The sequence below is a fragment of the Scyliorhinus canicula genome, chromosome 15 (genome assembly GCF_902713615.1).
Source record: "Scyliorhinus canicula chromosome 15, sScyCan1.1, whole genome shotgun sequence".
NCBI classification, from domain to species: Eukaryota; Metazoa; Chordata; class Chondrichthyes; order Carcharhiniformes; family Scyliorhinidae; genus Scyliorhinus; species Scyliorhinus canicula.
Window position 1 is genome coordinate 65,632,504 of NC_052160.1, and position 22,043 is coordinate 65,654,546.

At 49.9% G+C, this 22,043-nt stretch overlaps 1 protein-coding gene across 1 annotated transcript in view; it reads right to left on the reverse strand.

Annotated features, from left to right (window-relative positions):
• Nucleotides 1-22,043, reverse strand: part of LOC119978155 (probable cytosolic oligopeptidase A) — a 56,340-nt gene that overhangs the window by 18,863 nt on the left and 15,434 nt on the right. Inside the window, exons 5-7 of the mRNA XM_038819594.1 lie at nucleotides 15,318-15,401; nucleotides 13,094-13,212; nucleotides 1,884-2,088 (exon numbers count right to left, since the gene is read on the reverse strand). Coding sequence (XP_038675522.1) covers nucleotides 1,884-2,088; nucleotides 13,094-13,212; nucleotides 15,318-15,401 — 408 coding nt within the window. The remainder of the gene's footprint in view (nucleotides 1-1,883; nucleotides 2,089-13,093; nucleotides 13,213-15,317; nucleotides 15,402-22,043) is intronic.

Sequence of the window (22,043 nt, forward strand, 5' to 3'; positions counted from 1 at the left end):
CAATCAAACTGACAAAACAGATCATTCCACAACATTACTAATGTGGAATCTTGCTGTGTGCAAATTGGCTGCCTGGTTTCCTTCATTATAACAGTGACTACACTTCAATAATACTTAATTGGCTGTGAAGCACTTTGGGATATGCAATGGTCATGAAAAGCGATATAGAAATCTAAATCTTTCTTTCTGTCTCAGAACTTCAGAGTGATTTTATGGCAGGTCACTCAGGTATTATTGATCCTCCAAGGTAGCGAAGATGTGGGTGTCAAATGCCAGTTCAGCTCGTGTTTAGTGACAGCTATCATCTTGGTGAAGGGCTTTCAGCATGTGCCAGGAACAGTTGCCCAAAGGCTCATTAAGAGGCTGATTCCCACTTGCTATCGCTTATTAAAGAGTTTGCTCAGCATTTTGGTGGTTGTGTTTGTCTAAACAGCGACCAGTTGTCTGGGGGGAAACAAGACATTGACATTGATTTCAAGAGCTACAGAAAGGGATGCTCACCATTTAATGGTCATTATTCCTGGCACTGTGAAGGGGACTTCTAAATTACATTGTGAGATATTCATTGACATTTTGTCACTGTAACTTGAGCAACATTTAATCTGGAAATTCTCGGAGGAATTCCTCTAACAACATAAATGCCTTACCAATCTACCGTATTGGACACCTTATAGGAAATACCAGTAGGAAGGGAATGATTGGTGAGAATCTTTCTTCCCCCCCCCCCCCCGCCCCCCCCCCCCCCCCCCCCCCCCCGAGTCTGGAGGAGGAATTGGAGGAGGATATGAGGCCAGGCGGAGCAGAACCAACTGCTGCAGGAGAGAGGGAGGGGGGTGGTGACCTCACCCTCACCCTCTCTCTCCAACCCCAGCCCCCCAGCCCCCCACACCACACACACACACATTCTCATGTACAGGGCAGTTTTCTTCAACCTGCTCCAACATGACCTCGAGTTCTGTATCCGATACCTGTGTGCCATCTCTCTCAGCCCATGAGCCATTCTGTAATGTGTCACTTTGTGTCAGACAGAGCTCTCCACATCTTCAGCAGAAGTGGGATGCCAGGAGCTCACATATACTGCTCCTCGAACCTTGTATTTAATCAGCACTTGAATGATAAACCTGCAGGTTTCTGTTTTGGCATCTCAAGGCAAGTTCAAATCATACCAGTCAGCAATTAGGATCAAAGTTGTGTAAGTCCAAACCTTCGAACAGGCTAGCCTTCCTAGCACTATGCCCATTTAACGCCTTTGGCTGAAATAATCTCCAAGATGTCCACAATATTAGTATTATTTTTTTTTTTTATTTTAAAAAGAGGCTGAAGGATGTTAATAGGAGCCAAGCCGATTGGTGAAGTCAACAGCAAGACACAGAGCTTTTCCTTACTGAGAGAGTTAACTGAGTTTGTTCAGTCTCAATGCTCCTTTCCCACACCTGGGCCGGAATTCTTCGATCGTTCACACTGGCAGGATTCTCCGGTCCCACTGCAGTGAATGGAGTTTTGGCTGAGCGCCAAATTCTCTGTTCTCCTTGGCAACGGTGGTGGGATGAACTTGGATTGGAAAGTCCCGGCCCTAGTTACCCAGCTGTCTCCTATTTATATGTTCTTTTATAAACCAAATGAACAAGCATAAATAAATTAACTAATTGAAAACCCCTTAACAGGGCATTATAACAAAAATCTAAATTTTCAAAGGAAACTTGGTAAATTAAATTAAAATATGGTAATTGGAGCTAATAATATAATCCAGCCCCTGCAGTGCCCACGGGTCACGGAAGTGTCCTCTATTTATATGTGCTCAAAGTTAAACAATGCCCTTCACCAGTGTATATTCACAATATATTCCACATACAATGGACACAAATTTGAATACTAATCTGTACCTTTCAGTATTTGTGCAAAGATATTCTGTGGTAACGGTTTTCCTGTCTGGTAATGGCCACTGATCAGTGGTATTGTGTTGTTATCATAGAGCCAGTTCTCCATAAACTGGGAGGGGAATTCAACAGCATCCAATTCAATGTTATTGAGTCCGGCTGCCATGGCGTACGGCACTGTGGTCAGCATGTGCTGCATTGCATGTCCAAACTGTAAGCAGAATTCACAATGAACACAACTGAATAGTCCATCATGGTATAGCGTGAAGGATGTGAATGTACGCGAGATGTTAATGTTTTGCGACATGGCCCCCGGCGCGAATATGGTTGAAAAATCACAGGCCTACTCTGGGATTGTCGGATATGTTCAGGGTGCACGATATCTGTGTGGGCCTTACAAACTACTCGAAACAGTAACATTTGCTTTAGCCAAATACTTCCAGTATCTATAACCAGCTAACTAAAAATAACCAACATTCCCTAAAATTGGTTAGCTAGCCACTTCACAAGGAGCTTGTTTTGAAATCTGAACACCTCAGCTAGTCTGCCAGCATCTATCAGGAGAGAAACAGAGTTAATGTTTCGAATCCTTTGTCTCTTCATTAGAACTGAAATAAAAAGTCAAAACTTTCAGAACAAAAGACATATGGCCTGGTTTGGGGTGGGGGAGGGATTTGCATTGAGGTAATACAGGTGTTGGATATTAAAATAAAAGGGAGGGTTTAAGATGGATGGGAAAGATCAAAATCTAAAATTGCCAACCTGGACATTGAGTCCTGAGGGTTGTAACGTGCCCAACTGGAAGGTGAGATGCTGCTGCTCCAGCTTGGCTTCACTGGCGCATTGCAGCAGGCCAAGAATGGACATGTGGGCATGACAGCAAGGTGTTGAGTTAAAATGGCAGACAACAGGAAGGTTGGGGTCATGCTTGCAGACTGAGGGAAGGTGTTCCGCAAAGTGGTCACCCAGCCTGTATTTACTCTCTTCAGTGTAGAGCAGATCATATTGGGTACAGCGAATATAATAAACCAAATTGAAGGAGATGCAAGTGAAACACTGCGTAACCTGTAAGGAGTTTTTTGGGACCTTGAACAGTGAAGAGGGAGGAGGTACAGGAGCAGGTGCTACACCTTTTGTGATTGCAAGGGAGGTTCCGTGGGAAGGGGATGGAGAATTGGGTGTGATGGAGGAGTGGGCAGGGTGTCATGGAGGGTACAGTAACGGTGGAATGCTGACGGGGGGAGGAGGGTGGTGAGGGGAAGATGGTATCGTCGTGCTGGAGATGGCAGAGGATGATCCTTTGAAAGCGGTGGGGTAAAAAGTGAGGACAAGGGAAGCCTACATGGTTCCGGGAGGGAGGGGATGGAGTGAGGGCTGAGGTTCCTGGAAAGGTAAATCCTGGTTGAGTACCCTATTAGCCACAAGTTGAGAGAAACCCCGATTAAGCAAAAAGGCAGACATGTCAGAAACACTATTCTCGAAGATGACGGCATCAGAACACATGCAACAGAGGAGAAACTGGGAGAATGGGAAGTAGTCCCTACAGGGAGTGGGGTATGATAACAACAATAATAATAATCGCTTATTGTCACAAGTAGGCTTCAATGAAGTTACTGTGAAAAGCCCCTAGTCGCCACATTCCAGCGCCTGTTCGGGGAGACCAGAACAGGAATTGAACCCGCGCTGCTGGCCTTGTTCTGCATTATAAGCCAGCTGTTCAGCCCACTCTGCTAAACCAGCCCCTGGTATGAGAAGCTGTAGACAAGATAGCTGTAAGAGCCGGTGGGTTTGTAATGTATATTGATGGTCAGTCTATCACCAGAAATGGAAACAGGGAGGTCAAGGAAATCTATAGAATAGAAGTCCATAGAATCCCTACAGTTGCAAACAAAGCCATTTGGTCGATTGTGTCTGCACCGATCCTCTGAAAGTGTACCCTACCTAGGCCCAACCTTGTAGCCCCCCCTAACCTGCACATCTTTGGACACTAAGGGGCAATTTTAGCATGGCTAATCCACCTAACTTGCACATCTTTGGATTGTGGGAAGAAACTGGAGCATCCGGAGGAAACTTGCAAACTTCACACAGTCAACCGAGGCGGGAATTGAACCCAGGTCCCTGGCGCTGTGAGGCAACGGTGCTGATCACTGAAAGGGATGTGAAGGCAGTGCTCATGAGACTCCACAAATTTATGGAGAAAGAGATGATTCTGCGATGGGCCAGGGAGAAGCATACCTGCGACTAGGAGGGGAATAACGTCCAAATTTATCAAGCCATCGGAGCAAAGCTGGCAAAGTGGCGGGCAGGTTTCAACAAAGCCAAGGCGGTGCTGTACCAGCGGCAGATCAGATTTGGGGTGCTCTACCCGGTGAAATTATGGGTGACGTTTGGAGGCCGGGAGTATTATTTCGAGACCCTAGAAGCGGCCGAAGACTTCATTAAGGAGCATAAACTGGTGGAGAACTGAGCGGACAATGCTTGAGAACCGGGGTAGTGGCACTATGTAGTGGTCGGGAGCATATTTGAATTGGGTGTAGGGATTGGGGGATTAGCGTCTTTTTGCGGGGGGGGGGGGGTTGTTGCTGTTTAATGTTGAGATTATATCGAGTTGTCGGGGTGAAAAGCTTATGTGGGGATGGATATTCCCATCCCCCCTCCTGTTTTATGGGACTGTTCGTGTTTAACATGTGTTTGTTTGCTTTTGGAGAAGGCTACCTAGAGTTCAGGAGAAGTCCTTGTTTGGGTGGGGAGGGTAAGGCCAGCAGGAGGCCTTCTTCCTTGAGCTGAGGAGTGGGGGAGGAGGGGGAGGGAAGGGATGATCATTGGGAGATGCCTTTGGGCAGGGCCGGCCGCGCTAGCAGGTTATGCTGGTGAACGGAAGTGAGGTAGTGGGGGAGAAGGCCGAGAGGGGTGGCCGAGGGGAGGGGGGAAGTTGGGGGGGAAGGAGGGGAAGGGTGAAAGGTGGGGGGGAGGTTGCTGCGACGTGGCAGGGGATGAGAGATGACATGGTCAGGGATGGAGAAAGGGGCCATCTGGGATGGGTTAGGTATAGGGTGGAATTAAGGGGGCAGGAATTAAGTAGGGAAGATGATGGACGGTCGAGGGGATTGGAGGCACAAGCCTCCGGTAAGGTTGGTAACGTGGAATGTCTGGGGACTGAATGGGCCGGTTAAAAGGTCGCGGGTGTTCCCGCACCTCAGGAGCTTGAAAGCGGGGGTGGTCTTTCTGCAGGAGATGCACCTCCGTGTGAATGATCCGGTTACGTTAAGGAAGGGGTCGGCCAGTTTTTTCACTCGGGGTTTGATTTGAAATCGAGGGGAGTGGCGATTTTAAATGAGCAATAAAATGGGATTTGAGAGTGCGAAGGAGGTGAGGGATCCGGGTGGGAGATATGTGATTGTGAGTAGGGCATTGGAAGGGGCAACGGTAATGTTGGTAAATGTATGTGCCCCAAATTGGGATGATGTGGGATTTATGAGGGGGCTGCTGGCAGTGACCCCGGCTGGGTACCTGGCGGAATTTTATGAGGAATTTGTGACGGACCTGGCACCACATCTGTTTGGGGCGTTTAATGAAGCACTGGAGAAGGGGGAGTTGCCGGAGACGATGAAGCAGGCAGTATCACACTAATTCTAAAAAAAGGGAAGGATCCAGTGGAATGTGGACCCATATCACTATTGAACACAGATGTGAAAGTATTGGATAAGTTGTTGGCGGGGAGGATGGAGGACTGTGTCCCAGGGGTGCTTGCAGTAGATCAAACGGGCTTCGTGAAGGGCAGGCAGCTCGCGAGTAATATAAGACGGCTGTTGAATGTGGTTCTGGTACCGGAGATGGTGGTGTCCATGGACGCGGGAAGGCATTTGATCGGATGGAGTGACGGTACTTGTTCGAAGTTTATCTTTCAGACTTTCCCGATCTTTATACCAAAGGCCTTTTTTCGGAAATTGGCCACGATCATCTCAGACTTTGTATGGGCGGGGAAGGTGCTGAGGGTGGAGAGGGCCCTGCTACAGAGGCAGAGGCAGCAGGGGGGGGTTGGCATTGCCGCACGTGCTTAATTATTATTGGGCGGCAAATGTGGACAAGGTGCAGCAGTGGTGGGGAGAAGAAGGGGTAGAGTGAGTTAAGATGGAAGAGGAATCTTGTGAGGGGTCTAGCTTGAGGGCTATGGTGATGGCAGCATTGCCAATGGCTCTGAGTAGGTATTCAGGGAGCCCAGTGGTGCAGTCCACAGAGAAGATATGGAATCAGCTGAGGAGGCATTTTAGGATGGAAGGGATGTCGGTGTTAACGCCGTATGCGTGAATCATGGGTTTGAGCCTGGGAGGATGGATAGTGTAGACAGGAGGTGGAGCTGCTTAAGGTGAGGGATTTGTATTTGTAGGAAGGGTTTGCCAGTCTGGAGGAGCTAAGGGAGAGGGTAGAGCTGCCGAGGGTGAGTGAGTGCAGGTATCTGCAGGTTAGGGACTTTGCTGAAAGGTCTGGAGGGGGTTCCCTAGGTTTCCGGGATACACTCTGTTGGAGCAACTGCTGCTTCCGGGAGTGGAAGGGGAGGGAATTATTGAGGAAGTGGCTGGGGGAGCAGGGAGGCAAGTGGGTGGTGAAGATCAACGAGAAATGGGAAGCGGAGTTGGGAGGGGAAATCAATTGGGGAGTATGGAGTGAGGCATTGTGAAGGGTAAACAGGACCTCCCCTTGTACAAGGATGAGCCTGATACAGTTTAAGGTGGTGCACAGGGTGCATATGACCCGGGCGAGAATGAGTGGGTTCTTTCAAGGGGCAGCAGATGAGTGTGAGAGGTGTGGGCGAGGGCCAGCGAATCACATGCACATGTTTTGGGGTTGGGAAAAATTGGGAAGATTCTGGGCGGGATTGTTTGCAGTCTTAGCCAGGGTAGTGGAGGAAGAGGTGGACCCCGACCCTTTGGTGGCGATATTTGGGGTTTCAAGAAGAGGAGAAAGACCGAAAAAGGGGAAAAATCTGTACAGACTGTATAGTTGATTGTTGGGAACCTGCTTTGATACATGTGATGTACCATCAATTGAACGCAAGATGAGTTGCTGAACAAAAGTATGGCTTTAATCAGCTAGATGTTAGCCCTGTGGTCGATTACAGTAAATGGACGACCGCCGGGTGTACTGGGTATTTATACCTCGCCCTGGAGGCGGGGTTAACTCAGCCTCTCGACCAATCAGGGAGCCGTCACATGACTGGTCTCAACCAACCGGTCGAGAGGCACATGACCGACCAGGGCCAATGGTAAGCCGGTGTTCTGCACCAATAGCAGTCAGCTATGCTAATCATACCACCACATTCACCCCTTGCGGAGAAAGAAGCCGGGGGGGGGGGGGGTGTCAACGAGAGCTGGGGGGGGGGGGGGGCGGAGAACTGGTGGTGGTGGTTCAGGCGATGTCCTGGACTCCGGGAGCAATGGTCCTTGAACTGTCTCCATAACCCGGGCTGGTGGTGGAGACGCCATGGATGGGGGAGGGGTGGCCTGGGTGGGGCGCAGGGGGAAAAAGAACAGGGGGGTCTGTGGTGAAGGGGGGGGAGGGCCGCATGCCGGCGGGTGCCAGGTCCCGGAGGGAGACGGTGTCCTGCCGACCGTCGGGGTACTCCACGTACGCATACTGCGGGTTGGCGTGGAGTAACTGGACTTGTTCCACCAACGGGCCGGACTTGTGCACCCGCACATGCTTCTGGAGAAAAATGGGTCCGGGGGCGGCCAGCCACGTCGGGAGAGGGGATCCGGAGGACGACTTCCTGGGGAAAACCAGAAGGCGTTCATGAGGTGTCTGATTTGTTGTGGTACAGAGGAGGGAGCGGATAGAATGTAGGGCATCGGGGATAACCTCTTGCCATCGGGAAATAGGGAGATCTCTGGACCGGATGGCCAGTAGTATGGTCTTCCAGATGGTGCCATTCTCCCGCTCGACCTGTCCGTTACCCCGGGGGTTATAGCTGGTCGTCCTGCTAGAGGCAATACCCCTGTTGAGCAGGAATTGACGCAGCTCGTCGCTCATAAAGGAGGACCCCCGATCGCTATGTATGTACACGGGGTAGCCGAACAGGGAGAAGATGGAGAGGAGGGCCTTAATAACGGTCGATGTGGTCATGTCAGGGCAGGGAATGGCGAAGGGGAAGCGGGAGTATTCATCGATTACCGTCAGGAAGTAAATGTTGCGGTTGCTAGAGGGAAGGGGCCCCTTGAAGTCAATGCTGAGACGTTCGAAGGGGCGGGATGCTTTGATCAGATGCGCGCGCTCGGGGCGGTAGAAGTGCGGTTTGCACTTGCGCAGATGTGGCAGACACGGGTTACTGTCCTGACTTCCTCGATGGAGAAGGGCCTTTATGAAATGGTAGAAATGGCAGAGGTCCACGTGGAGGGAGCGGAGGCGGTCTATCTGCGCGCTGGCGCAGGTACCGCGGGACAGTGCATCTGGAGGCTCATTGAGCTTCCCAGGACGATACAAGATATCGTAGTTGTACGTGGACAACTCGATCCGCCACCGTAAGATCTTGTCGTTCTTAATCTTGCCCCTCTGTGCATTATCGAACATGAAGGCCACCGACCGTTGGTCTGTGAGGAGGGTAAACTTCCTGCCGGCCAAATAGTGCCTCCAATGTCGCACAGCTTCGACTATGGCCTGGGCTTCCTTTTCCACTGAGGCGTGGAGGAGTTCGGAAGCCTGGAGGGTTCTGGAGAAGAAGGCCACGGGTCTGCCCACTTGGTTCAGGGTGGCCGCCAGAGCTACTTCTGATGCGTCGCTCTCGACCTGGAAAGGGAGGGACTCGTCAATGGCGCGCATCGTGGCCTTTGCGATGTACGCTTTGATGCGGCTAAAGGCCTGGCAGGCCTCTGACGACACCGGGAAGGTCGTGGACTGAATGAGGGGATGGGCCTTGATGGCGTAATTGGGAACCCATTGGGCGTAGTAAGCGAAGAAACCCAGGCAGCGTTTGAGGGTATTGGGGTGAGGGAGTTCTATCAGGGGGCGCATGCGTTCAGGGTCGGGGCCTATCACTCCGTTACGCACTACGTAGCCGAAGATGGCTAGACGGTCGGTGCTAAACACGCACTTATCCTTATTGTAAGTGAGGTTAAGGAGTTTTGCGGTTTGGAGAAATTTTCGGGGGTTGGTGTCATGGTCCTGCTGGTCGTGGCCTCAGATGGTGACATTATCGAGGTACGGGAAGGTAGCCTGTAATCCGTACTTGTCGACCATTCGGTCCATCTCCCGTTGGAAGACCGAGACCCCATTTGTGACATCGAATGGAACCCTGAGGAAGCGATAGAGGCGCCCATCAGCCTCGAACGCGGTGTACTTGCGGTCACTCGCGCGGATGGGGAGCTGGTGATAAGTGGACTTGAGGTCCACAGTGAAGAAGACTTTGTATTTCGCAATCTCGTTTACCATGGCGGAAATACGGGGGAGAGGATACCCGTCCAGTTGAGAAACCGGTTGATGGTCTGACTGTAGTCGATGACCATCCGGTTTTTCTCCCCAGTCCGGACCACCAGCACTTGGGCTCGCCAGGGACTGTTGCTGGCCTCGATGACCCCTTCCTTCAGCAACCTCTGGACCTCGGACCTGATGAAGGTCCGGTCCTGGGCGCTGTACCGTCTGCTCTGGGTCGCGACGGGTTTGCAATCGGGGGTGCCACTTTGAGGGACGCGAGGCTGCAGACAGTGAGGGGGGGTATAGGGCCGCCGAATTGGACGGTCAAGCTCTGCAGGTTGCACTGGAAGTCCAGTCCTAGGAGTGCCGGTGCGCAAAGGTCAGGGAGGACAAGGAGTTTATAATTTTTAATAACCTTCCCTTGGACCGTGAGGTCCGCGATGCAGCACCCGGTGATGCGGATGGAGCGCGAACCTGAGGCTAACCCGATTTTGTGTTTTACAGGATGGACAGGGAGCGTGCAGCGTCTTACCGTGGCAGGGTGTACGAAGCTTTCCGTGCTCCCGGAGTCCAGCAGGCAGCCCGTCTCGTGGCTGTTGAGGTGGAACAGCGTCGTTGTTTTGGCGAGCGTGCGTGGACGTGACTGGTCGAGCCGAATGGCTGCGAGCCGTGGAGAAGATCCATCGTCGTAGTCGTCATCGGCCGAGTAGGTGCTGGCAGGACCTTGTGTGCCAGTCCAGGATGGCGGCGCAAAGGATCCGCACATGGAGTCGGGGCCCCAAGATGGCGGCGCCCAGAACCCGCACGTGGCGTCCGGGGTCCATGATGGCGGCGCCCGCAGGACCCTCGTGGTTGCTGGGGGCAGGGTTAGCGGTGCCAGCGGGCCGATCGGAGCGGCTGAGAGCAGGGGCAAAGAGGCGCGCAGGCCGGGCGCAGGGGCCCGGGGGCGGGGGAGAGATTGGCGCGGTGCACTGGAAGGGCCCGGAAGGGCCCGGAGGAGGAGGAGAGGTGCGCAGGCCGGGCGCAGGGGCCCGGGGGGGAGAGATTGACGCGGTGCGCTGGGAGGGCCCGGAAGGGCCCGGAGGAGGAGGAGTGGGGCGCAGGCCGGGCGCAGAGGCCCGGGGGCGGGGGGGAGAGATTGGCGCGGTGCGCTGGAAGGGCCCACAAGGGCCCGGAGGAGGAGATCCCCGTCGGTGCGCGGCACAGCAGAGACCGATTTGGCCTGGCAGACCGATGAAAAATGCCTTTCTTCCCGCAGCTCTTACAGAGGGCGGAACGGGCCGGGCAGCGCGGGCGAGGGTGTTTGGCGAACCCACAGAAATAGCAGCGGGGCCCCGCGGCGCAGACCTGAGGGGGGGTCGGGCACGTCGGATGGCGGTGGGGAAGCGTGCCAGGAGGCCCAGGGCGCTGCAATGCGGCTGGGGGCATAGGCGCGGGCGTTTAAGTCGGCAACCTCCAGGGAGGTGGAGAGAGTCCGTGCCTCAGTTAGGCTGAGGTCATCTTTTTCCCGCATCCGCTGGCGGATAGCGGCGGACTGCATCCCAGCCACGTAAGCATCTCTGATCAAAAGTTCCATGTGCTCAGTGGCTGAAACTTGGAGGCAGGAGCAATTCCTCCCCAGGACAGCGAGGGCCTGGTAAAAATCGTCTAAGGACTCACTGGGGAGCTGTTGTCTGGTAGCCAGCAGATGTCGGGCGAACACTCGGTTTACCGGCTTCAGAAACTGTCCTTTCAGCTTATCCATGGCCGCGTCATGCTCTTTTTCTTCGCCTATCATTGCATAGGCCGCTATGCCCACGCTGGAATGGAGAATGTTAAGCTTCTGTGCCATGGTGGGGGGGCTGCTTGCGGACGCCAGGTAGCAATCGAAACATGCCAGCCAATGTTTGAAGATTTCCGATGCGTTCTGAATTTGCGGGCTGATGCGGAGGCATTCGGGCTTGATCCGGAGCTCCATCTTCAAAATTCTAGCTGATTAAATTGATGTACCATCAATTGAACGCGAGACGAGTTGCTGTACAAAAGTATGGCTTTAATCAGCTAGATGTTAGCCCTGCAGTCGATTACAGTAAATGGACGACCGCCGGGTGTACTGGGTATTTATACCCCTACCTGGAGGCGGGGTTAACTCATCCTCTCGACCAATCGGGGAGCCGTCACATGACTGGTCTCAACAAACCGATCGAGAGGCACATGACCGACCAGGGCCAATGGTAAGCCGGTGTTCTGCACCAATGGCAGGCAGCTATGCTAATCATACCACCACAACATGTTTGTAATAAAATACATTTTTAAAAAAAGAAAAAAAGAGTTGCAGGAGAGAGCCTGAGTTGGACTAGAACAAGGAATGTTCCACATTACCCACAAGAAGACAGGCATAACTGCAGCCTGTGTGGGTACCCATAGCCACACCTTTATTTGCAGGAAGTGAGATAAGTTAAAGGAGAAATTGTTGAGTTAAAGAATAAGTTCAACCAGGCAGAGGAAAGGGGCAGTGGGCAGGGAATGTTCGGTCCTCTGCTCAATGAGGTGGCAGAGCCCTCAGACCCTCTTGGTCGGGGATAGAAGTGTAGAGGGATTGGACAGTCATAGTGAAGAGGAAGCAGTTAGCGCCAGGAAACTGGAAATTATTGATGTGACATCGGGCATCAGAAGAATCACAACTGTAGGTAGGAAGCACTGGACAAAGGGAGAGGGAATGAAGTCAAGATAGGAAGAAATTAGTTCACTGGGGCAGGAAGAGGCTCACACAATGGATCTAACAGGGCAGTCCTGTTTGTGAATTTTGGGAAGGAGGTAGAAGTGGTCTGTGAGGGGTTGGGGGGACTATAAGGTCGGAGGCTGTGGAGGGAGGATCACCAGAGGCAAAGAGGTCAGTGACTATCCTGGAAACAATGGCTTGATGTTCGATGGTGGGGTCATGGTCCAAGGGGAGGTAGGAGGAAGTGTCTGAGAGATGACGCTCAGCTTCTGAATGTCATTGTAGATAGACTTTGTGGAGATTAAACAATCCTGATATAAATCCTGGATAATTCATGGCTTGTGCAACAGTGTAGAGTAGGTGATAGTGAATTGGAAGGCTGTTTTATACCGCCGACCATTTTTAGTTTCCGCCAATTTATTATCATCCATTTTACACTATGGCACAAGGTCAAGATCCATTCCACTACCTCTACATATATCTGCTACCTCATGCATGTTACTTCCTGTATCTGGCAGATATAAGCTATATTTATGTGAACGTGGATGTCAATTAAAGGAAGATGAGCAGCACAGTAGCATGGTGGTTAGCACAGTTGTTTCACAGCACCAGGGTCCCAGGTTCGATTCCCGGCTGGGTCACTGTCCATGCGGAGTCTGCCTGTTCTCCACGTGTCTGCGTGGGTTTCCTCCGGGTGCTCCGGTTTCCTCCCACAGTCCAAAGGTGCGCGGGTTAGGTGGATTGCCCTTAGTGTCCAAAAAATGTGAAGCGGGGGCTTCTGGGTTACGGGGATAGGGTGGATACATGGGCTTCAGTAGGGTGCTCTTTGTAAGGTCCGGTGCAGACTCGATGGGCCAATTGGCCTCCTTCTGCACTGTCAGTTCTAGTTCTGTGATTCTGTGATTCTAAGACACTCCCACCCCCTCCACTCTCCCCATTCACGTAAGTTAATGGGCAAAGAAAATCAATGGATTGTGCAACAGTTGTGCAATTTTGTGCCCAATTCAGTGCCCAATATGCCAATTCGTATGGCATTGCACCAGTAACACTTCCAAATTTGATTAAACATTTTGTTCAAGAATTCCTTCTGCCAATCCGACAGCTGTCTTACCTCATGAAAAAGAGATTTAACTTCTGCAAAAGACATGAGTGATGGTGTAGAGCCAATCGGTGGGAGTTGGTTACACACCACAAATGCAACAGGCTTCTTGCCCAACAGTTTACTCCTGGCTGTTTGAGAGGGAATATTAAAATATTAACAAACATAATACCACAACAAGTCTGTAGAATTTTTGTGCTATATGTGTTAATTTTCCTTTCGGTTTGACTTGTTCGGCTGATCGCATGAATTTTATCCGTAGTTAATTTTATTTTTAAAATTTAGAATACCCAATTCATTTTTTTTTCCCAATTAAGGGGCAATTTAGCGTGGCCAATCCACCTAGCCTGCACATCTTTCGGTTGTGTGGACGAATGCACTGGCTGGGGAAGTAGTTGAGTCGGAAACGTTAGGGACCTTCAAGCGGCTATTGGATAGGTACATGGATTAGGGTAGAATAATGGAGTGTAGATTAATTTCCTCTTAAGGGCAGCACGGTAGCATTGTGGATAGCACAATTGCTTCACAGCTCCAGGGTCCCAAGTTCGATTTCGACTTGGGTCACTGTCTGTGTGGAGTCTGCACATCCTCCCCGTGTGTGTGTGTGGGTTTCCTCCGAGTACTCCGGTTTCCTCCCACAGTCCAGAGATATGCAGGTTGGGTGGATTGGCCATGATAAATTGCCCTTAGTGTCCAAAATTCTATGATTAACCGAGGACAAAAGTTCGGCACAACATCGTGGGCCGAGGGGCCTGTTCTGTGCTGTATTTATCTATCTATCTCTATCAAACACAGGGAGAATGTGCAAACTCCGTTTTTCACGGCGACCAGCGATTCTCCGGCCCGGATGGGCTGAGCGGCCTGACGACCCCGACCGTTTCATGCCGGCGTCAAACACACCTGGTCGCTGCCGGTGTGAACAGTGCGCGACAGGTAAGTGTGGGGCCTGTGGGGGGCGGAGAGAAGATCGAGCACCACGGGCGTGCTCATCAGATGCCTGGCCCGCGATCGGTGGCCACCGATTGTCGGGCCGGCGTCGCTAAGAGACGCACTCTTTCCCCTCCGCCGTCCCGCAAGATCAAGCTGCCACATCTTGCAGGGCAGCAGAGGGGAAGACGGCAACCGCGCATGCGCGGGTTGGAGCCGACCAACCGTGTCATTCTCGGGTTTCACTCCGGCGTCTGCCGTTGCGGAGAATCGCGCCCCACACCTTAGGAAGGATGTCATTTCCCTGGAGAGGACTGTAGAAGAGACTGACTAAAATGGTATCAGGGATGAGGAACTTCTATTATATGGAAAGACTGGAGAAATTGGGGCTGTTCTCTTCAGAGTAGAGAAGGTTAAGAAGAGTACTGAATAAGGGTGAGATGGTTTTGATCCAACTAAATAGAGAGAGATTCTTTCCGGTGGTGGAACAGTCTGTTACCAGAGGACACAGATTTAAGGCAATTGGGGCGACTTGTGGAGATTGTTTTTAAAAATGCACAGCGAGTTGTTTGGGGTAACTGTCAGAATAGACAGTGGAAGCAGCTTCAATCGTAACATTGTAAAGAGAATTGGGGAACTACTTGAAGGGAAAAGAATGAGGGAGCCATGGGAAAAAGACAAAGGAGTGGGACTAGTTGAATAGCTCTACCAAATTGTCTAGTACAGACTTAATGGACCAAATGGCTCCCTTCTGCATTATATAATTCATAATTCAATGAAAACTACAATAAAGAAAGCTGCAATTATTCAGCAGTTTAAGTATGTTAATTGAAAACAATACTATAAAATTTGCAGAGAGTACATTAATCTCTATGCATTAACATGATAGGACTTGTGCATTAATATGATTTGTCATTGTTGCTTCTATAAAATTGTTTATCGTACTCATTGGAATGGACAATAGCTTTGTAGCTCAAAATGCAAAAAAAATCAAATTACAGAATCAACATAATGTACTCAAATTCCTGTTTTGACTACTGCTTTATCACTGAATGAAATATTATGGGAAGCATATTAGAGCCGGGGAAAAGGTACAGAGAATATTTAGAATACAGAACCTATAATTATCCCAAAAAAAATGTTTCAAAACCAGAGCACTTGGTATGCACGGCTCAACTACTCAATACTGGAACCCACTGGCACAAACTGGCAAGTCAAATTAATAACTGATCATTGAAGATTTCTGCATCCCACATGCCAACATTGCTTAAAAATGTTGCCGTGCTCCTTTCCCCAAAGGTTAACTCACAAATAAAGGATGTTGTCCAAGAACCTCTTTCCTTCTCACTTGGGCGTGAATAAAGATCCAGGAAAAATGAAGCAATATGAGAGCCTGTAGAAAGAATTAGCTTGGCTTAGAGAATTCTATCCACATACTATTCATTGCAAAGTCCCTTGTACCATATCCCAAAGTAGGGCGGGATTTTCCAGCTCTGCCCACCGCTGGGATTGTCTGGGACGCTGGAAGTTAATGGACACTTGGCTGGGTCGCCAAATCTCCCACGACTTGTCCCACCAGGATGGGTCTGGAAAGTACGCATTCTTCCCCGCTGTCATTATTGTGGATGTACTCCATTGTTTGTTTCAATTATCACAACATGATTTATTTGATAATAGTCACTGAAATTGGTGTCAAAGTATCCAACCTATTGTAATATGTAGTAATTACCTTTTTTGGAAGAACAATTTGCATTTATATAGTACTTTTCCTGACCACCAGCGGTCAGAGAGCTTTCCAATCGTTACTGTTGTAATATTGGAAACACACCAGTTAATATGCACACAGCAAACCTCCACACTCAGTCATGATGATCAGATAATCGATTATTGTGATACTAACCGAATGATAACTATTGGCCAGAAGATAAAGGATAATTTCCCCGCACATTGGAACAGTGTGGTGATCTCTACCACTGTATATATGTGAGTGCTTGCATTAGGGGATGTATGACAGTACCTGTATTACAGGTTTTCTGGTAAGCCCCTGCCGGCTAGCTCCGCCCACAGGAAGCAGTATAAATATTCATAAGTTTCCCTGAGATGCCATTCTACAGCTGCAGCCGGAGAAATAGCATCTCACTGTAATAAAGCCTCTCTTGTACCGTATCGAGTCTTTTGTGTGCAATTGTTAGCGCCACAAACAGTACCATGGTGTCTTTTACATTCACCCAAGCAGACAGACAGGGCCTTGGTTTAATGTCTCCGCTGAGAGCCAGCACCGCTGGGAGCGAAGCGCTCCCTGAGTGCTGCGTTGGAGTTTCAACCTCGTTTCTTTTTAAATGTAATTTTTGTGTCCAAGCTGTATTTATCTTTGTCCATTGTTGATGGGTATCAAAGAATCATATCATAGAATTTACAGTGCAGAAGGAGGCCATTTGGCCCATCGAGTCTGCACCGACCCTTGGAAAGAGCACCCTACCCAGCCCACACCCACACCCCATCCTCGTCACCCCACCCCATCTTTTTGAACACTAAGGGCAATTTAGCATGGCCAATCCATCTAACCTGCACATCTTTGGGCTGTGGGAGGAACCAGAGGACCAGGAGGAAACCCACGCAGACACGGAGAGAACGTGCAGACTCCGCACAGACATTGACCCAAGCAGCGAATCAAACATGGGATCCTGGAGCTGTGAAGCAACTGTGCTACCCATTATATTACCGTGCTGCAATCATCATTATTTAGAAAAATCGCAAAACATACTAAATTGCGTGACGGGCATCATCGCCAAACCCTCCCCCAACCTCAAATGACAACCCTAGGCGTACAGTGCAGGAGTTGGTGAACAGTTACCAGGAGTGAAAACCCCAACTCTGGGAGAATGAGGCCGATCATTCCTCCTTTTGCCAAGGTGAAGTGCTGGCTATGTGCAATCAACAAAGGAAAATGGTACCTCAGCATGTGTAAGACCCAGCCTCATGCTGTGCAGTGAATGAATTCACTAAGCTGAGTGAATTCCACAACATACATTGTTTCTTTTTACGTGGCGCATCACCAATTAGTGCCAATGGAAGCTCGCTATTGACAGCCCTGAATTTCTGTGTTGGAAATTCTGCAGTTGATGATGAAGCTTGTGTCATGTCAGACCCTCATCCAGCTATAGGCACGGAGGCAGCAACAGAGGGAGGTCCAACAGAGGAACAAGTAACTGAGGATGGCAACAAACACTTGTAATCTGGGGTGGGGTGGGAAAGAAGGCAGAAATGAAGCAGACAAGGTTACCCCTGGGAGTGAATAGCAGAAAGCTAAGCCAACATTTGTTCCATGGAAGTTTAGATTTTTGGGGGTGCATAGGGTGAGAACGAGGAAGGATTTGATTTTGGCGTGGGTGCCAAGCTGGTGATTTTGTGTGTGGGTTTTAGCGTGTGGTGGGTGCTGTTCTCAGATCCCATTTGTGGGTCATTCACTGGTTGACGCACATGTACTGTTTGAACACCCTGTACTACAGCAGTTGTACCCATTATGTACAATAATTTAAAAAATACTTTGCAGATATTTCCGCACAGTGTCGGTAAATATCAAAGGTCTTGGGTCCTCGGCCCACAGAATGGTCCAATGCACATTGGTATACCCAGGGTCAGATTAATTGTTTGAATGCAAGGTATATATTCTCACATAGAACTTCTGCTCAGGGCCATGCTGAACGCATTCACAATGCCTTATCCCCATATCCTTTCGTCACCTTATTGATTAAAAATCTGTCAACCTAATTCTTGAACAGACTTAACGATCCAGCCACCACAGCCCTTTGCAGCACAATAACACAGTGATTAGCACTGTTGCTTCACAGTGTCAGGGACCCCGGTTCGATTCCCGGCTTGTGTCACTATTTGTGCGGAGTCTGCACGTTTTCCCCGTGTCTGCGTGGGTTTCCTCCCACAGTCCAAAGATATGTGGGTCAGGTCGATTAGTCACGCTGAATTGCCCCGTAGTGTCCAAACGTTAGGTGGGGTTGCTGGGTTACGGGGATAATGTGGAGGTGTGAGTTTAGGTAGAGTGCTCTTTCAGGGGCCGGTGTAGATGTGATGGGCCAAATGGCCTCCTTCTGCACTGTAAATTCTATGACTAGACTAACCTATGTCCATGACTATGACTAAAGAATTCTACACATTCACTATCCTCTGAGACAAGAAATTCCTCCTCATCTCTGTCTTAAATGTGCGATCTCTCACTCTGAGATTATGCCCTCTAGTCCGAGACTCTCCCAAAAGCAGAAACGACCTATACATTATTTTTTTAAAAGCATCTTTATTGAAGATTTTAATTTGAACAAATAACGCAACAAAATCACAGGAATGGCACGCCTTAGCACAAAAGAAAATGTCTCAACATACATGGATATGGAGGGGAACAGGAGAACAGCAATATAACTGGCTCAAAACAATCATTGGGCTCAATACGCACCATCAGAGACCAAGAGAGGAAAGGACAAGGCCTTGAAAACATGGCAAAATGGTGCACACCTTCCCAGGCGGCAATTGCTCATAATGACCACGAGAGTTCAGGATAGATTTTTTTGTGCCATTTTTAGGCGTGGGCCAGTGCCCATCTTCCTCAACCCCAACAACACCAGAGGCATCATTGGCACACCGCAACCTCCTCCTCTTGGATAACAACTGTACCCCTTCAGAAACCAATCATGGACTCATAAACCCCACCAGAACAAAATAGACCAATATAAAGGAAGTACGCGAGAGCCCCAGTTCTAGAAGGATGTATTACAGACATTACACAACACAACATAATCCCAACCTCAGGCACAGTTCGAGCGATTATCATTCCACATATCACACAGAGAGGAGCCGCAGCTATAGATCTGGATTATGTTTAATGCAGTCAGCGCTTTCCAACACATTAAAAAAGAAAGGATAAAATGACAGAGCTACCAAGAGCAAAAGTTCTCAGGATTAAAGAGGACCAAGATACAACGATAAGTCTGTATTCCTCCAGCACACACCCACCCCCAAGGATGAAGAAGAGAAAAGACCGCTTGTTCAAAGAAGAGAACAGCCAACCATAAGGGGGGGGGGCAACTGGGTATCAACCATAGTACAGGACCCGGCTCAACGCCACACACTCATGCACTTAGCAGTCAATAAACCAAGGTTAGTCGAGCACATCAAAAAACTCATCCCCTCAGGATAGCTCTAATAAGTGCCTTTCACAGAATATCAATCACGGCACCGGACGTGGTCGAGCCACGCACTCTGAGACAAAGGAGTCAATATTCAAAGAGCGGGATAAAAATCGGAGAGCAGGCACCATGGCTGCTGAGGGAGAGAGAGGGTGTGCGGAAAGTGTCCAACAAGTGTGCTGACAGTTCTACCGCAGTCCGGTGGGCTACTGCCAGGGCCAGGGGGTGTAGTGGGGGTGGGCTGTGGCGTCGGGGTGAATGGGCACGGAACACTATTGCTGCAGACGGTAAGGCAGCCATGCCACTGACTGCCCACCGTGAAATGAAAAATGAAATGAAAATCGCTTGTCACAAGTAGGCTTCAAATGAAATTACTGTGAAAAGCCCCTAGTTGCCACATTCCGGCGCCTGTTCGGAGAGGCTGGTGCAGGAATTGAACCGTGCTGCAGGCCTGCCTTAGTCTGCTTTAAAAGCCAGCTATTTAGCCCTATGCTAAACCAGGTTTAGGTGTTCTCCCCCTCTGGTCCCCTAGGTGCCCTCTGGCCCTAATGGCCCATCAATGGGGTGGGCAACTCTAGCGCAACCAGTGCCATCTTGTTGGCTGGGATGAGCGTGTTTGGGGAGTAAAGTGTGTATATGCAGCTGCAGGGCGTCAGCCTCCTGAGTGTCAATCCCGAACCTGGCAAATCTGTCACCATTTCTCATTGGAATCCATTGTGTTTCATGTGGCGCTGGTGCTAGCCCCTCGCTGAATCGGTTCGGGTGCGGCGTCAATTTTGCTGTCGTAAAAGTCCATGAATCCTTCCCCGGCATCAACATTTAGTGTCAGGAATGGAGAATCCTGGCCCATATAATTTTCATTCATGGCCATCCATTCCTCTTATAAGAGAAGCAGTTCCAACAGCCTGGCTGCAATTTGATAAAACCTACCAGCCAATTGGAGGGGAAATTAACAATCCAAGCAATGCATGGCGGAATCCCAGATTGAAAAGAGGTGAACTGTTCATTTTTTATCCCCTCAGTTCCTAAGACTTTATCATCTTAGGTATTTTCACCTTGTGGCTATCAAGACCAATAACAATTATGAAGTTGCTGCTCCTGTTTGCTGCATACAAAAAAATCATCCCGTGGAAGTGGTGAGGTAGATAATTATATCCGTGACAATACTTGGTGCCAATGGTTTTTTGGATTGGGCAGGTCACCAGGGACATCTGTTGAGCAGACGCTGGCTGTTTCCACGTCTCATGGGTGACTCACCCAATCTGTTCTTTGGCATAATGTAGCTCCTTGATCCACAGGGACAGAGGCCTGGAGCCAGGCTGTGTTGCTATACTTTCAGATGGGAGAAATATAAACAGCAGAACGGAAGCGAAAAGGAAGATGAAGTATGAACAGGATGGAATTTTCTTTTTAAGGAAAGAGAGTCGTTCAGTTTTACTGGAATACAATGGGCACGATTCTCCGGAAAGATTTTCAGTGTGGTAGTGAGCGGGAACTGCCGCGAGCTTCCCGGCGCTCGGCCTGGCGTGGCAACGCAATACGATGTTAATTGATCCACTTAACGAGGACCCAAGGTTTGGAGACGTGGACCTGTTGAGGCTCCTAAATGTGGTTGAGGCCAGGAGGGGTGGCCTGTTCCTCCTCCCCCCCCCCCCCCCCCCCCCCACCCCCGGGTGGGGCCCAGTGGCTCCTCATCTCTGCGGAGTGGGCCAACCTCCACATTGGTGACCGCTCTGTCCTCGGCCGCCCAAGGCACCTCCAGGGCCCATTCCTCGAAGGTCATGAGGATTCTTGTGTCCTGCACCCCTCTGCCAGTCTGGGCCCTCTCCCGGCGATTGTGGGAAAGCTTTTCCTGTGGAGGCTCAGAGAGTGCACATTAGCCGCATGCATGGTTCACAGTGGTGGGGGGGTGGGTAGTGAAGGAAGGCTTGTAGTAGGGGGTGGTTAAAGGGAGTTGGGAGGGTAAAGGGAGTGGGGTGAAGGGAGGGTTGGGGGGGACATGGACAGTTGAGGGTGTGGATGCTCGCGTGGGGGCGGGAAGGTCTTGCGGGTGGGGGTTGGTGTCAACTCACACGTGCGGCCCAGTGTAGGTCATTGACCTTCTTGCGGTACTGGAGGCCTGTCCTGGTCACGACTCCCGAGCTGATGGCCACTGCCACTGGGTCCCAGTCAGCACTGGATTTCCTGTGGCTCACCCTCCGGGACCCTCAAGGGAACAAGGCATCCCTCCTGGCCTCAACCACATCTAGGAGCCACAGCAGGTCCAGAGGGGGGAGGGGGGGACATGAGGTAAACACAGAACAGTCATATATATATCATGTGACTTCAGGGATTCTGGAAGTTCGGAGTTAGAAGGCAGCTGGAAGAGTGGCAGGCATAGGTGCAGTTGTGTACTTGAGAAGTCTGTTAGTTAGAGATAGTATACTTTAATATAGAAACCTTCTACTTTAGGAATATGAACAAATATTAGTTAGTAGTGTGTTTAAATTTAGAGTTCTGTTCATTAAGAAAGCTTTGTGTTCTTTATTCAACAATACGCATTCAAGCCATCCAGGTAAAGGGAAATTGAGAATATAACATGGTACCAGAAGTGGTCTTAGAGTAGAATAGTCAGGTTAGGGAGAATCTCCGATCAAAGAAAGAAAAAAACTTGCGAAGAAAAATCTCAACCACACTCCAGTCGCAACAATCAGACTCCCAAGAGCAACGACCAGCAGCATTACAAAAAGAAATACTGAGCCAAAACTTCATGGAGGATTTTCAGTCTCCAAAGTCATTCAGGACATCGGGTAATGTAGATGTGAACTGGAAAGTTTTCAAACAAGAGTTTGAACAATACC